General features: G+C 39.7%; 1 protein-coding gene across 1 annotated transcript in view; it reads left to right on the top strand.

Annotated features, from left to right (window-relative positions):
* Positions 1 to 14,176, top strand: part of si:ch211-186j3.6 (neural-cadherin) — a 434,762-nt gene that overhangs the window by 365,734 nt on the left and 54,852 nt on the right. The window contains exon 35 of the mRNA XM_049561145.1: positions 4,060 to 4,324. Within this exon, the coding sequence (XP_049417102.1) occupies positions 4,060 to 4,324 (265 nt within the window). The remainder of the gene's footprint in view (positions 1 to 4,059; positions 4,325 to 14,176) is intronic.

Raw genomic sequence — 14,176 nt, 5'->3', positions numbered from 1 at the left:
TTGCAATCCAAGGAGGAACAAATCCTCTAGGGAGCCACCACGAACGTGTCACTCATCATGCTCTTCCACTGAAATGAAGTGTCACAGTGGTACACATGGTTGTTTACACCCTCCCCAGGTCAAATCTAAGACATTGTAAAGGATGCATGTTATACATATGCACACACCAACTGCCTCTGAAAAACCTTTGTGTTTGGTACCAACAGTCTTTGTTCTTTGAAAGTCTCTTAAATTCAAGATCAAGGAAGGAAAAGAGGAACAACAATCAGCGGTCATCTCCTTATAGTAAAAGTCAATAACTATCAAAAGTTTCTACATGCCTGTTGCATGTTATCAACAGTTTAGTAGTATGTCTGTTCAAAGTAGCAAGCCATGGCCACTGCTTGGCATGTCTTGACTATAAATGCATTGATTAAAAGAAGTCATTAGAATCATGCTGGGCTAGAAGTCACTTTGCTATTTTACTGCTTCATTAAGTTCACTCTGTTTGGCTCATTTATTTTTACAAGGCAGATTACCTTGACTGGGGAATGACAAACAGATAGTTTGAGGAGTGACACACAGGACAAAAGTAGCCAGTGCACAGCAGAACAACTAAACATGCAACAAATGTACAGGCAAGCATACTATTAACAAACTGTAGATGAAGTGTTTATTCAGAGTTTAAGATAAATCACACTCATCTGACTTCAGGCTAGTTAGAATTCAAAGAGATGTCATTTGCCCAGAAGCGTATGGTATGGGGAAGGTAACACTTGTATGAATGCGATTATATGTATTGCTAATAATGAGCATAGAGATCGGTTTAATTTCCCAGTATAACTTAAGGTAAGGGAAAACTGCATAAGCGAGTCATATATGCACATAATCTGTATTTGCACATATTATTTAATCATGAGGAGAGGTTAGATTAACACATCATCTGCACACGTGTGCACTGCCAAAAGGCTGAGGCATCGAGAGCAGTCTGTCACGGGAAGCATCTGGGGGAACCACACTGTCCCTGCAGTGGGACTGTTTGCTCAAAAATGGAGTCACACACCTTCATTCACACCTAGTGTATGGCACTCCTGCGAAGACACACACACACACACACACACACACACACACACACACACACACACCCATAAACACGTTCGTTCACACACCACCCAGGGAGCAAAGCAGCAGCCAAATTGCTCCGCTCCGTTCAGCTTTAATTGGGGGTAAAATCAGGTGGCTGTGAGTGTGTCTGGTTAAAAAGCACTGCCCCAGTGGATTCTAAATATAATTAATACTTCATCACACAGCCTTGAAATGAGTCACAGTTCTCCAGCTAAACAACTTTGGAGCCATCCAGCACTTTACCTAGCTGCTTTAAGGGGAGAAGATGCGACTGAGGAAGACTTGGATGGAAAATGGAAAGATAGGTGGAGGAGAGGGGCTTGATGTGGTCGACAGTGATGGAAGATAAAAAAAAGACCATTTATAAATTGGTAGATAGGTACAGAAAGAGCTGACAAGTGATGGCTGGTTTGTCTTTTTTCAACAAAGTTCTCCCCCCCGAAAAACTTGGTGTGTCTTTATTATATGGAGAAGGAGTGAGAGCATTAATGGTAGCCACCCACTTCTCCTTTCTCCTCACATCTTTCTCTGTCTCTGTCTCCCTGCCCTTCTCATCTCAGTCCTCTGTTTACGTGGCAGCAGTGGCAGAGAAAGATGGAGGGGAGAAAATTATGCTCAGTGGGACACTTGGAGGAAACGGTTTGAAATTGAAATGAGGACGACCCACCCACCACCAAATCCCTCTTAAAACGGCCTTCAGACTTATTCTCTCTCTCTCTCTCCCTCTCTCTCTCTCTCTCTCTCTCTCTCTCACACACACACACACACACACACACACACACCTACACGCACAGAAAGAAGCACAGGCTCCTGGATTTGTTTTAAATGAATATTGCCCTGTGATAGACATGTGATTATCATCACAGCCAAACCAAAATGAAACCGTTTTCATCTCAAGATCTGAGGGTGGAGAGAAACAGCTCATTGTGTAAACATGTGTTTTTTCCCTCTCATTCTCACTTCGCATCCATAAATTCTCCCTTTCTCCCTCACTTTTATTCAACAAGATGTCCTTCTGGAGCTGGACTCTCTGCATGCGTGTGTGTCTTGATGGCCCCGACAGCAGGGCATGTTTGCACAAGTCAACAAATTGCAAGTTAAAATGTCAGCTTTACCAGAGCAGTGCCTCATTTAAAATTTATTTTAGGCCAATAGCAAAAGCACAAATGACAACTGGCTTTTCCCAAAGTGTTTTGTGATCATATTATGGTAAAACATGTTGCCCCAACACTGCTTAGTGGACAAAACTTTGGGGTAGAGGTGGTGAGGGAGCTAGAACCTCTGTAATGTCAAGTTTGTGTTTTTATATTTATATTTGTTCTATAAGGAGGAGGTTTACTTGATATTACACCATCATAGAATGCTGGAAATATCAGTTTACTGTATGGGGCTTTTTCATTTTCCCTGTGTTTGCTAACCTCCAGGGAGTTGATCTGGCTTACTGGCCAAATTGGCCTATTGATCCAGTCTTTTACCAGCCAAGTAAAATGTTTTCTTTCTCCTAATCCCCATTAGCTTTGAAAGCTGAGACTTGGACTGGAGTCAGTTCAACATATTTCCCATTTACCCTCAGTGGTATCTTGCCGTGTAGATAGTTTTGAATTGATTTGCTGAGGTTTTGAGATCTGTGCCACTGAGACCTTTGCCACTGTCTCCAAAACAGAAGAAGCTGGATGCCATCTGTGCCACTCAAAGTATCGAAAAACTACATTTGGTGCTTCTTTCTGCTCAGTGACAGATAAATGGCACTTGTGGTTTGGAAGGAAATTGTTTTAGTTCTTTGTTTAACTTAATGTCTACTCCAGTCAGCAGTTCTTGCGTTTTGCAAAACATTGAAAATCATTAGTGATGCGTTTGATCTGTATATTGTGCCAACATTTATGATGTTTTTATTCATGGTCTCTGCTCAATTATGCTACAGTAATCAGTTTATGACAGCGCACATATATAGCTCAACATGGACTTGCCAAGCTTTCTGACCCACTTTGTTTTAGTGTTCCTGTGTCTCTGTGCTAGACCAATGCACTTACAGCACATAACACAATGCCAGTAGCCATGCTTAGCCAAACTTGGCTAGGCTTCCAGGTTTATTTTGGTCTACTGCCAGGCCTGTATTCACTGTGGAAATATGACTGTTGCAGTTTGATGTAAGGATTTAGCAGTTTGCAGATTTCACATTGTGATACATGATTGTCCCGAAGTCGAGCACTGGTAAGTATGGGCTGTTAGCCACTTCAGACAGGCAGCTAAAACATTTCGTTTTATTCAAAGCCAAAGTCATAAGTAACAGTTTACTTAATCTACTCAGATGGAAACACAAACATTAACAACAAGGCCTGTTGCCATGTTGACACTGCAACAGAAAGGAAATTGGGGTCAATCAGCTGACATTTGTGGAAGCACTTAGAATAAATGAAAAAAGGGACAGAAATGTTTTGTTTTTCTTATTCTTGATAATCAAAGGCTTTTTAATTTGTCTGTACACTTTCTAAATGCGTCTGCATGATTTATAGTAAAGGTTCAAATGTGCAGAAATATAAAGGTTTCTAAACAATGTTAAGAAAAACATGCACACAGTAAAATGTATAGGAGAAGCAATAAGGGAAGCCTCCTAATGTAGCTGCCTTAATAAATACCAGCTAACCAGTGAGTGCTCAGTATACTCTCTGAAACACAATAAAATGATGAACAGCTTGCTGCCACCAGTTTGTTAATGTTTTCCCAGTGGTTCATGGAATGATTTCCAGTTAGACTCCTTAAGATAACAATGGCCAGGATTTATCATTTTATTAGACTATTTGTTTGTTTGACCAGTGACAGTGTAATAATATGTGGTCAGTATGATTAAAATTTGGCTCACAAAAATACAACTTTCAATTCTAGACCAAGCACCTGAAGTTAAACTTTGGCCTAACTTGTAACCCTCATACTAAATTTCCTCTTTTCCTACTCAAGATCTACCAGGGCCTCCTCTGTGTTTTCTACAACCTCGGTGATGGGGACTACAACCTAACACTACCCACCTATCGCCTCGACAACGGGGAATGGCATGAGGTTTTCCTGGATCGGCATGACAATGAGATGATGCTGCGACTGGACGGTGGCGGAGGGCAACGGGAGGTCACAGGGTCACGGGGCCGAAGCAGAGAAATCATAATTGACCCCACCGTGGTGATGGTGGGAAACACCTTCCCCTCTGGAATCAACAAGAGCTTCCAGGGTAGGTGATAACAATGCATTAGGCTTATAACAACATCTGCAAGTGTTTATCGGAAATAAGTGTATGGGCTTTTTTTTCTTACTGAATTTTCTGTTTGCAAGCGGTTTCAGTGGTGGTCATTTTACTCTTTGCATCAGAAAAAGCTTTCCAGACCTCAGAACAGCAAATAAACAAATGACAGTTTTCATGAATTGGATAGACGGTAGGCTGAAGCTCAAGCTCTTTGCAGTATTACCCTGTGTCAACATTCTTCACCTAACTGCATTCACACTTTGAAGCTGTCAAGTGCGTGTGCATGGGAGCAGCTGGAACAGCTAGATGCTCAAGGACAACTTGTTAACTGGACAATAAGTAAGAATTTATAATGTCCCATAGTGCAGAGTAATACCAATACCAACAATCACCTGTGCAGGTGCTGACATTTCTAACAAAACCTCCTCAATTTGGACTTTCAGGGACTCCAGTCTGATTTACCAGATGTGGACAGCTGCCTGAGTATTACAGTTTCCCTTGATATTGCATCTCCTTCAGTCAGTGCAGGCATTTCCCAAAGTAGCTGAATTTATGTGCGGTGATAGCTGACACGTGGGAGTTCGTTAACTTCCTTTGGTTTTTTTTGCCTGTTTATTCTTGTGCATCTGTCTGTGTCCATCCCCTAAATTCTGAGGTCTTAGTGGGTCTTTGAATGCAGCGCAGGCGGAACCCTTCTTTTTATGGAGTTTGAGTCACCTGATGGATAACTGATCAACTGATCCACTCACAGCTGATCAGATCAATGGACAAGAGGAGCAGCTGTTTGAAAGTGAAAGCAAACTTTTAGATCCAGCACAATTAATGGTTAAGTTTCACTTTGACTGCGCCTGCCATTCTGCCACTCTGCCACTCTGTCTGTGCCCCAGAGGACATACAGCGGTGTGAAGCAATCAGTAACTGAACGGTATATATATTCCAACAGTGCATCTAATTAACAGTCCAGCTCCAAAAATAGAACATCAAAATGTGGCAGCAGATGTTTAATCTTGGTGGACTGTCACAAATAAGTAAATGATTTCTGTGTTGCCACATTTTAAGACCCTATCTCTATGACAGCTGTAAAATATGCCCAGATATTTTTGGTCGATTCATTAATGAAAACATTTAGTTGTGGAATTATGTTTACACTGAATAATGGTCCTACACATGCTGCAGTGTGCTGATACTTGCATGTCATTTATTTTTTCCTCACCTCTGTAAAGTTGCTGCTTTTACCTGCTCATTCCTCTCTCACCAACGATCTTCACAGTTGATAGCACGGAATCAAAACAGTGTTCCAGCAGTGTTTATAAAGATGGAAAGAGAGAAACACTTGGAAAGAAACTCCATTGTTATACAGTCACACCTTCTACAAGTGCAAGGAAAAGAACGTGACAAAGCTTGAAGGGCCAGTGGTTATTAAGACTGCATACAGCAGAACTAGGAAGGCTGACTCCTACTTGGAGTTGCAGATAAGATATCCAAACACCCCTCTGGAGTCACAGCCAGTTGACTTGACTGAACATGTTATAATCCGCAGGAAAGCCAAGATGTAAACCACATGCACTTTTGATATGAACATTTATGCAGAACCTGGTTAAGTTTGACCCAAGTTGTCTTTCAGCTGCTTGGCATAATTTTAAATACTGGAAATAAGACCAAAGTTGTTTAAAAAGAAAAGGAAAAAAGTGAGTTTTTCCTTAAGAAACACAGACATGGCAAAAGGTTTTAACAGTTTTTTTCTCTGAATAAACAAATAGATAAGGAATGGTATCACACAAAATAGAAGTACACCCAAATTGCTAGATAATTTAGATTTTCTATTTCTAATGGCTAGGATTGGTGGTGCAAACCATTCCTATAATCATCTTGTTTATTCTCATCCTTTTGCCAGTTTTCCTTTTTTTATGATTTTGCACAGAAGAGCACTGTTAGATTTATTTTCAAGGGGAGGACCAAAATAATAAGCGATTATTTTGATCATTGTTCAATAGAGTTTTCTATGGAGCTACATTAGGGTCAGATGTTTTGTACTTGAAAAAATAAAATTTGAAACTGAAAATCCATGTATTGATCTTGAATTTTGAAAAATACAACAATGTATTCAAAATAAAAATAAGTATATGAAACGTTTTTTCAGGTTAAATATAATTTTGATTCACTTTGGTAATTCTTTTGAATGAATAATTTATTTTCACTTTTCACTTCCATATATATTTTAACATTTGAGGTCTTATTTTTTTCAGTTGCATGTTTTATCTTTTAATATTCAGATCTTATTTTTTACAGTTTCAAATCTTATTTTTTCGCTATCAAATCTTTTTCAGTTTCAAATCTGTTTTTTGAGTTTCAGACTTTTGACCCTGATGTGGCGTGGGGGGCGTAGCATCAACTGAGAGGGGTGTGGAATCATGAGTGACAATGTGTTCAGGGAACGTAGGAACTAAAAAAATTCTGACTCAACAATTATATACACCATATTCATGTGACTGGCAGTGTAAAAACTGATGCCAGTGACAAACTTCCATTTAGAAATCTGTTTTAGACAGTACTGAGCACCAATAACGGTATAAGAGCAATAAATTATGCCAGATTTTGCAGATCAACAGCCACAATTTAAGTGCTGATATGTCCGATTTCCACATAGCACTATGAACGCAGCATAGTGTCCGTTTTGCTTGCGATGATGGCGTCCAGTCGGTCGGATCAATCTGCTGGAGCTCATACATCCAGCACACAGGTGAGAAATGTTAACTGTGTTAAAAGTTTTGGGAAATCATAACAAATATTAAGGGGTCCATGTATAAATCAGTATAAATCTTCCTGAATGTCCTTTTCTGCAGAGAACTGACACCATACAATGGTAAAATCAATCTAAACATCATCCATGCAGTATCGTGTATAACCTGTATGTTTGTGTGGGAGTAAGAGATAATATGATACGTTTGCTGTGTGATATAGTGAGAAAGGGTGGTGTGTCACTCAGGGCATAAGAAACAGTTTAAGTATTCCACCTGAAAAGTGCTACCAGGATTAAGTCTTTTTATCCATTCATACGCACTGTTTTCAAGGGAGAATTGTGACATTTTATGTGATAATGAATGATTGATTTGACAGTTTAATGGCTGATTCACCTAAATGCATCTTCATTCTTAGCTGGCTGTCCACACAGCTGGGTGTATGGAGGGGCTGGGGAGTAAGAACATTCTGTGCGTGTGTGTGTGTACACTGTATATACAATACTGTCTGTGTGTGTGAGTGAGAGAGATGTTCTTAAACTATAAATACAAAAAGCTGTTGTTAACACAAGATTAGCAAGCGTACTTGTTTTGTTGTGATAAGTTTGCTCTTTCACTTATTTCCTTAAACAGTATATTTTTAAATACACGACACAAAAGATTCTCTGTCTTGCACTTGACCTCATATTTTATTTTATCCTGAACAGTAAACAAAATAGCATTCAGTTTGACTCAGAATAATATTTTTTTGAGATATTTAACGGTAGGCTCTTGTTTATGCCTCTAGGTCGAGGTTTGGTTGGGTTAATGCACATCGAGCACTTGACTTGACTGACTTTGTCAAGGTTTAGGAAAATGTGGTATGGGTAAATGTAGTATGGTTGTGGTCAGTCTTTTCAAGAACAACGCTGACCGTCAGTCTAAAACAGAAAATCAACAGTGGTATGTTCTCATGTCTCATATGTTGGTGACCCATCCCTCCACTCTGACCTTTCTACTTGCTGAGATGAAAAGTGTCCCTGATGCTGTCATTCTTGGGAGGACAGTTTCTGTTTTGGCATTTGGAGAACCACTAGCAAATCAAATCAAAACAGATTGAGCTGTCTTTTACACTTGGGGTTTTTGCAGTGTATAGGCTACCTATTTTTCCCGTTTCCAGTTTTTATGCCAAGCTAAAGCTAGCCATCTTGCTGCTTTGGCTGCATATTAGTTGCACAAATATAAAAATGGTATCAACGTTCTCATCTAACTCCCTGCAAGAAAGTGAATAAGTCTATTTCCCAAAATGCTGAACAATTTCTTTAAAACTGCTGGCTGGAACGTTACCACTCTACTGTTAGAAAATAAATCCACGCAAAGAGCACATGCACACACGTATTGGTAGTTTGTTCTGTGAGTCATGCCAAAAAGTCTGAAAGAGAAAGTATAGCAAAAAAAAGGATTTGGCTTTTGTTTTATTTATTTATTTTTTTTTAGTTTGGTAAACAAGTCAGTATACAATATTCTGTAAATTTTCAGTCTGTGGCCCAGCCCTGGTCTAATAGCGACAGAGAGAAAAGCAGTACTGACAGACACATGTGAAACCAAATGCTGGCAGATACAGTCAAAGGCTCTTACAAAAAAAAATGTTGGTTAGAATACATAGAAGGCAGAAAAGGCACAATATTATAACAATATGAGAGAGAAAGAGGTCACAACTACGGAGAGAGAGAGTTAGAGAGCTCCCTGGAGTTCGACAGCTGCGCCTCAGGCAGTAAAAGACAATGCATGTGTTTATTAAATGGACTTTAAAAGCATATCCCTTCAAAAGAGGCAGACGTGATAGATAGTGGCAGGGAAGATGTGTGTGTGTGTGTGTGTGTGTGTGTGTGTGTGTGTGTGTGTGTGTGTGTGTGTGTGTGTGTGTGTGTGTGAGTGAGTGGGTGGGGCGGGGGATGTTAACTGAATATACCAACATAGTATAATAATGCATAATTAAGCAATGAGAACATAAAAAGGGCCAGAAACGTGTCCTCAGGTATCGCTCTGTTGCTCAGTCGTAACCTTAGCAACACTCAGCATTGAGTTTAGACATAATGGTTTCTGGACCTTTAGACATTACCTCAGCTGCTGGTAAACAAAACTCAGGTACTCTGCTCTACAGTTTGAGCACCAGGCTGTTAGTACAAAAAATGCATGTTGATACTTTGAGATGGATTTCAGTTGAATGTATAAATTAGAGTTATTATTAGCTCAGCATAGCACAAGTTGCACATAGCAGCAAACAACTATTTGCTACGTAAAGTTATAGTGGAGTAATTGCGCCCTGAGCAGAGACTAAAGTCATACTCTCTCTATGTCTTTTGTAGTTTCAGCTTCTCTGTTTTTGTTTTGATAAACAGCCTGGCTGCATATGTGTGTCATAGACAGAGTTGGGTATAACGCGTTACAAAGTAACAAAGTACAAAGTACAAGGTAACACATTACAAAGTAACGTGTTAGAGTACTTTGATTACTTTTTGCAGTAATGAGTAACCTAACACGTTAGTTTGCTGTTGGAGTAATCAAATACTTGAGTACATTTTCAAACAAGACATCAGTTACTTCCATTACTTTTAGGATGCTGGTCCTTCAGCTCCGAAACAGCAACGGTTGTCTTTTGGTTCTAATAGCGGAGATAATGTTAAACCTATCAGTCCGAAAGAAGCCATGAAGCTTGTGACTAGCTACATGGTAGAAGAAATGCTGCCATCGTCTACGGTGGAGTCTAAAAAAAGGTGGAGTAGGACTCGCTGACAGACAGGTCAGACTCAGGACTTGCATTATGCCTGGTACACACTACACGATGGTACTCACCAATTATCCCCAGTCGTCTTTCACGACGTGTGTGATGTCATCGGGTTATTCTTGTCCTATTTTTATTACCTTTACTATTATTTCAGTCACTGTGTCTGTTCATGTGCCAGCCGACATGTTGTTGTAGTCACCTAAAAGCGTCAGCAGATGGCAGGAGCTTCATTTGAAGTACTGTAGGCAAACATTTAAACTACTGTATCCTCAACAACCAAGTTCTTAAAAATGTTTCAGAATAAAAGCCTATTTAGAAAATGGAGGGATTCTCTCAGCCGAGGTTATAAGGGGCTTTTAATTTAAAACAAGTGTTGAGTTTGAAATGACGGCGCAACGTGTTAACTTTACAAAGACAACGGAGCGGATAAAAAGTAAATATATAAACACACAGAGGGATTAATAAATAACGGATCGTCTATAATGTAGTTTGTTTCAAATGAAGCTGGTAGCCTCTGCAGTTGTGGTGAGTAAAAGCCCTGCCACTATTTGTTAATGTTATTGCTTTATGTCCGACCATGAGGATGTAACATTGTTTGCTAGCTTGATGCTAATGACAGTAACGTTAACTCAGCGGGTTGACAAAGTGTCTCTGTTGTTTCACACCATCATTTCCCCTTTTACTCTGTGTGGTAACATTCTTAGAGGAAATGTTAAAAACACTGGGGTGTTGTTGTCATACAGTTGTCTATGGCAGCAGATTGTTCTGTGTTTCTACTGGTCAAAGTGACGGCTGTGATGGGAGAACTGGATCTCAGTGAAGGGCAAGTGGTCCATAACTTTAATTTTGGAGACAAAAAAATGTAGGCTTAGCGCCCTGTGGTCCATTGCCCAATAGGAAATGTAGAATACTCAAAAGTACTTTAAAAGTGCTTGAGTTACTTTTCTCAGGGAGTAACGTTGGAAGTACTTTAAAAGTACTTGAGTTACTTTACTCAGGGAGTAACGCAGTAAAGTAACTGGTTACTTTTTAAAAAAGTAACGCAGTAACGTACTTTGATTACTTTTAAAGTAACCCTTACCCAACTCTGGTCATAGACTATATAATGAGATGGACAACGCATTTCCATTTACCCCTACTGTACAGAAGTGAAGCTAAAATATCCCCGATACAGCCGCTGCCATTTTTCTCTGATGATGTCATTCGGAGCCAGAGTCTGCGCAGTAGCAATCTCCACTATATCAAGTATCTTGCCCATACACCCATCCAACTAATCACGGGGAGCACCGCTGATTGTGAGCCCACCGATTAGCTACTTAGATGTTTGTTATTAGCCTACAAGCAACTGTACATTTCAGCTGGAGATCTCTCGCTTCACTCATATACGTGGTTACATGAGGTGATTTTTGAAGCCAGTAATCTTTAGTTGAAACATATGGTTAGCTTGTAGGCTAATAGCACACATTCCATTAGCTAACGTTAGCTTGTAAATAGCTTCTACGGTTGTTAGCTTGCTAGCTATATGATACTTACAAGGGAAGAGGGCTGCATCAAATTTTGTCCACTATTTTCCTTCTTCACTCTGTCATGGCACATATCAGTCCTGTTAACTCCACAATTCCACTTTCTCCTCCTTTTCCAGATTAGGCTCCATGAGAAATGACACAGTTGCTTCTGTGGCGTTAACCAGTCACCTTTTTACCAAGCATGTTCCGCTTTATCCCACCCTACTTTGCTGTGATCTGAAGATGAATAAAGTGGAGTTGTGGAGTGAATTCATGGGTACCAGTGACGTCACGTCGATGAGACCGCCGCCATATTTGTGTCCGATTTGACCGTACTCCTAAATTTCGCTATGGCAGTACACACCTCACACTTAAACGAGACGGGGAGACAACGATATTTGTTAAAAATTTCCATTATTGGTTGTGACCCATATTTAGTACTCTCAACAGTATTTTGTCAACTAACCTGTGCGTGTGTGTGTGTATCCGTCCGTCCGTCCACCGGCCACTTCATTAGGTCCACCCGTGCAATCTAATCCAACAGCTCTGTCATACATTCTACTTTATGAAGCTTTTTACATTTTCAGTTTTTGTTGACATTGTCAGAAAGGTGATAATTAAACTTTATGTTTATTATTAAGGTTGAACTGGGTGGTGCTGGCGTACTGGAGTGTAATATTAAAGTGTTCCTAATATTTTGTCCCCCTCAAAATATGTTAATGGATTGGGCAAAATTATGAGAACACCGCACAATATAATGCACTCCAGTACACAGCACCATCCACTATGACCTCTATAATAAACATAATGTATAATTATCACCTTTTTGACAATGTCAACGAAAACCCAAAATGTAACGTTATAAGCTTCGTAAAAATAGCATTTATGGCATAACCATTGGATTGGACTGCATTAGACCGCACAAGTGTTACCTAATGAAGTGGCCGGTGAGTGTGTATTATATTTAAGGACCCACACCACGACAAGAGTAGGTATGAATAATAGTTAATTAGTGACTGACATCAGCTCAAACCACAAGCTTTTGAGTGTACCGTAATCAGATAACGTTAGCTAACGTTAGCATAAGACAATGTGAATCTCCACTGAAGTAGCTAACATCACGTTAGGTAACGTAGTGTTGGGCTGTCGGCGTTATTCATATGGCATCTTAAGTTAATCATGTTTCGCATGTCTTGTAAGGGGTTTTCAAAGACTAGTTTATGTACAGCTACAGCTAACGTTACTGGAATGTTTGCTAGTAGCTTATGAGCTAACGTTATGTTTCAGCTGAAGCCTACTAGCTTCAAAAATTACATTATGTAACCATTTATATGACTGAATGATGAAATCATCAGCTGAAATCTACGGTTTGCTCATGGGCTATTGCAAACATTATAGTAGCTAACATAAGCTTACAAGCAGCCTAGTATGAAATTGGGAAAATTATTAGCTAGCCGGCTGTAGCATATAGCACAATTACTGAGAATTTTGATGGCTGCAACAATATTGTAATAGTATTGTGGGTTTTTTTTCTTTTCTTTTCTTTTTTTGAAGCTAACAGTCTTGCAAATAGCAACTGTTTTTTTCAAAAATCTGCTTCTGTGACAAAAAAAACCTGACTTATGACTCAGTGTCTTCAGATGTGAGAGGGTGTCAGCCTTAAGTCTTTAAAAACATTTTCACAGTATTCTAGTGTATGACAGACATTAATCACTTATGATGCAGCACAGATTCTTTTACGTACATGAAAATGCATCACTGCATACTGCATACTTAACTCATACAATGATGACTTATACACTGCATTAGCTATTATAACATTCTGTGTGTCCTTTTTACAGATGATTGTTAAAGTACAGATAGGTGAGTTTAGGTATTCATAATGCATCATAAGCCCCATCAGTCAACCTCTAGTTTAAAACTAGTCAAGAGCATCCATAAGACACTTATAATTCATTATAAGTCACAGCTATCATGTTTATGACTGTTGATATAGTGCATCAGGAAGCATTATGTGTGTTTATGAGTGTAATCACAGAGCATTATAAATGCAGTATAGTTCACTATGAATGGCCTTAAAATGCATTATAGGTGTGGTCTTCAAAGAAAGTGTTACCAAACTTCTTTAAATGACAGAGAGCATCCTTGGAAAAATTTTATTTGATGAATACTCAAGTTTTTGTTTGACTCATGTCACATCCACTAACACTGAGGGGCGGGCTTTATGATGTTTTGGCTTCACTTTTAGAGAGTCATGTCGACCATCTTTATTTACAGTCCATGGTGCGTGTTAGTGCATGTGAGTCCTGTGTGTGAAGCCCACTGGCTAGTCACGGCTGCTCTGCACTGCACTCATTTGGGAGGTAATGCTGATAATGCCATCGCAGAGGCATAATCCCTCCATCCTGTTGCACTGTTTGCACTGTTAGCACTATTAGCTGCTAGCCACCGGCTCAGCCACCTCTATGTTGAGAGCTGTGTACAGACAACTCCAGCTCTAATTGTGAATGACAGATCTGCTCTGCATGTTGCATACAGCTCCTTTTAAAGCTGAACCAGGAACCAGGTCAGTCCATGTAGAGTAGTCAGTATTGTTCTATTAAGTGATAGAAATGATGGCCAAACCTATGGAAATAAGATCCAAATTGTAATAAACCAGAAGTATCCATAAGTAGGATCCAGATCCATCTGATTTGTTCCAAGCCGAAGCGTTTTGCCCCTGTTTCCAAAGTGTGTTATTAACTGTGTGCAGCATTTTGCAAACAGCCTTTCAAATATGCTAACTCCCCTTCGGTAAGTGTCTCAGGCGTGTAACCCAGCGAAGCAGTGA

The sequence above is a fragment of the Epinephelus fuscoguttatus genome, linkage group LG2 (genome assembly GCF_011397635.1).
Source record: "Epinephelus fuscoguttatus linkage group LG2, E.fuscoguttatus.final_Chr_v1".
Classification (NCBI taxonomy): domain Eukaryota; kingdom Metazoa; phylum Chordata; class Actinopteri; order Perciformes; family Serranidae; genus Epinephelus; species Epinephelus fuscoguttatus.
The sequence above is the reverse complement of the archived record's forward strand: the minus strand, read 5'-3'. Positions and strand labels throughout refer to the sequence as shown.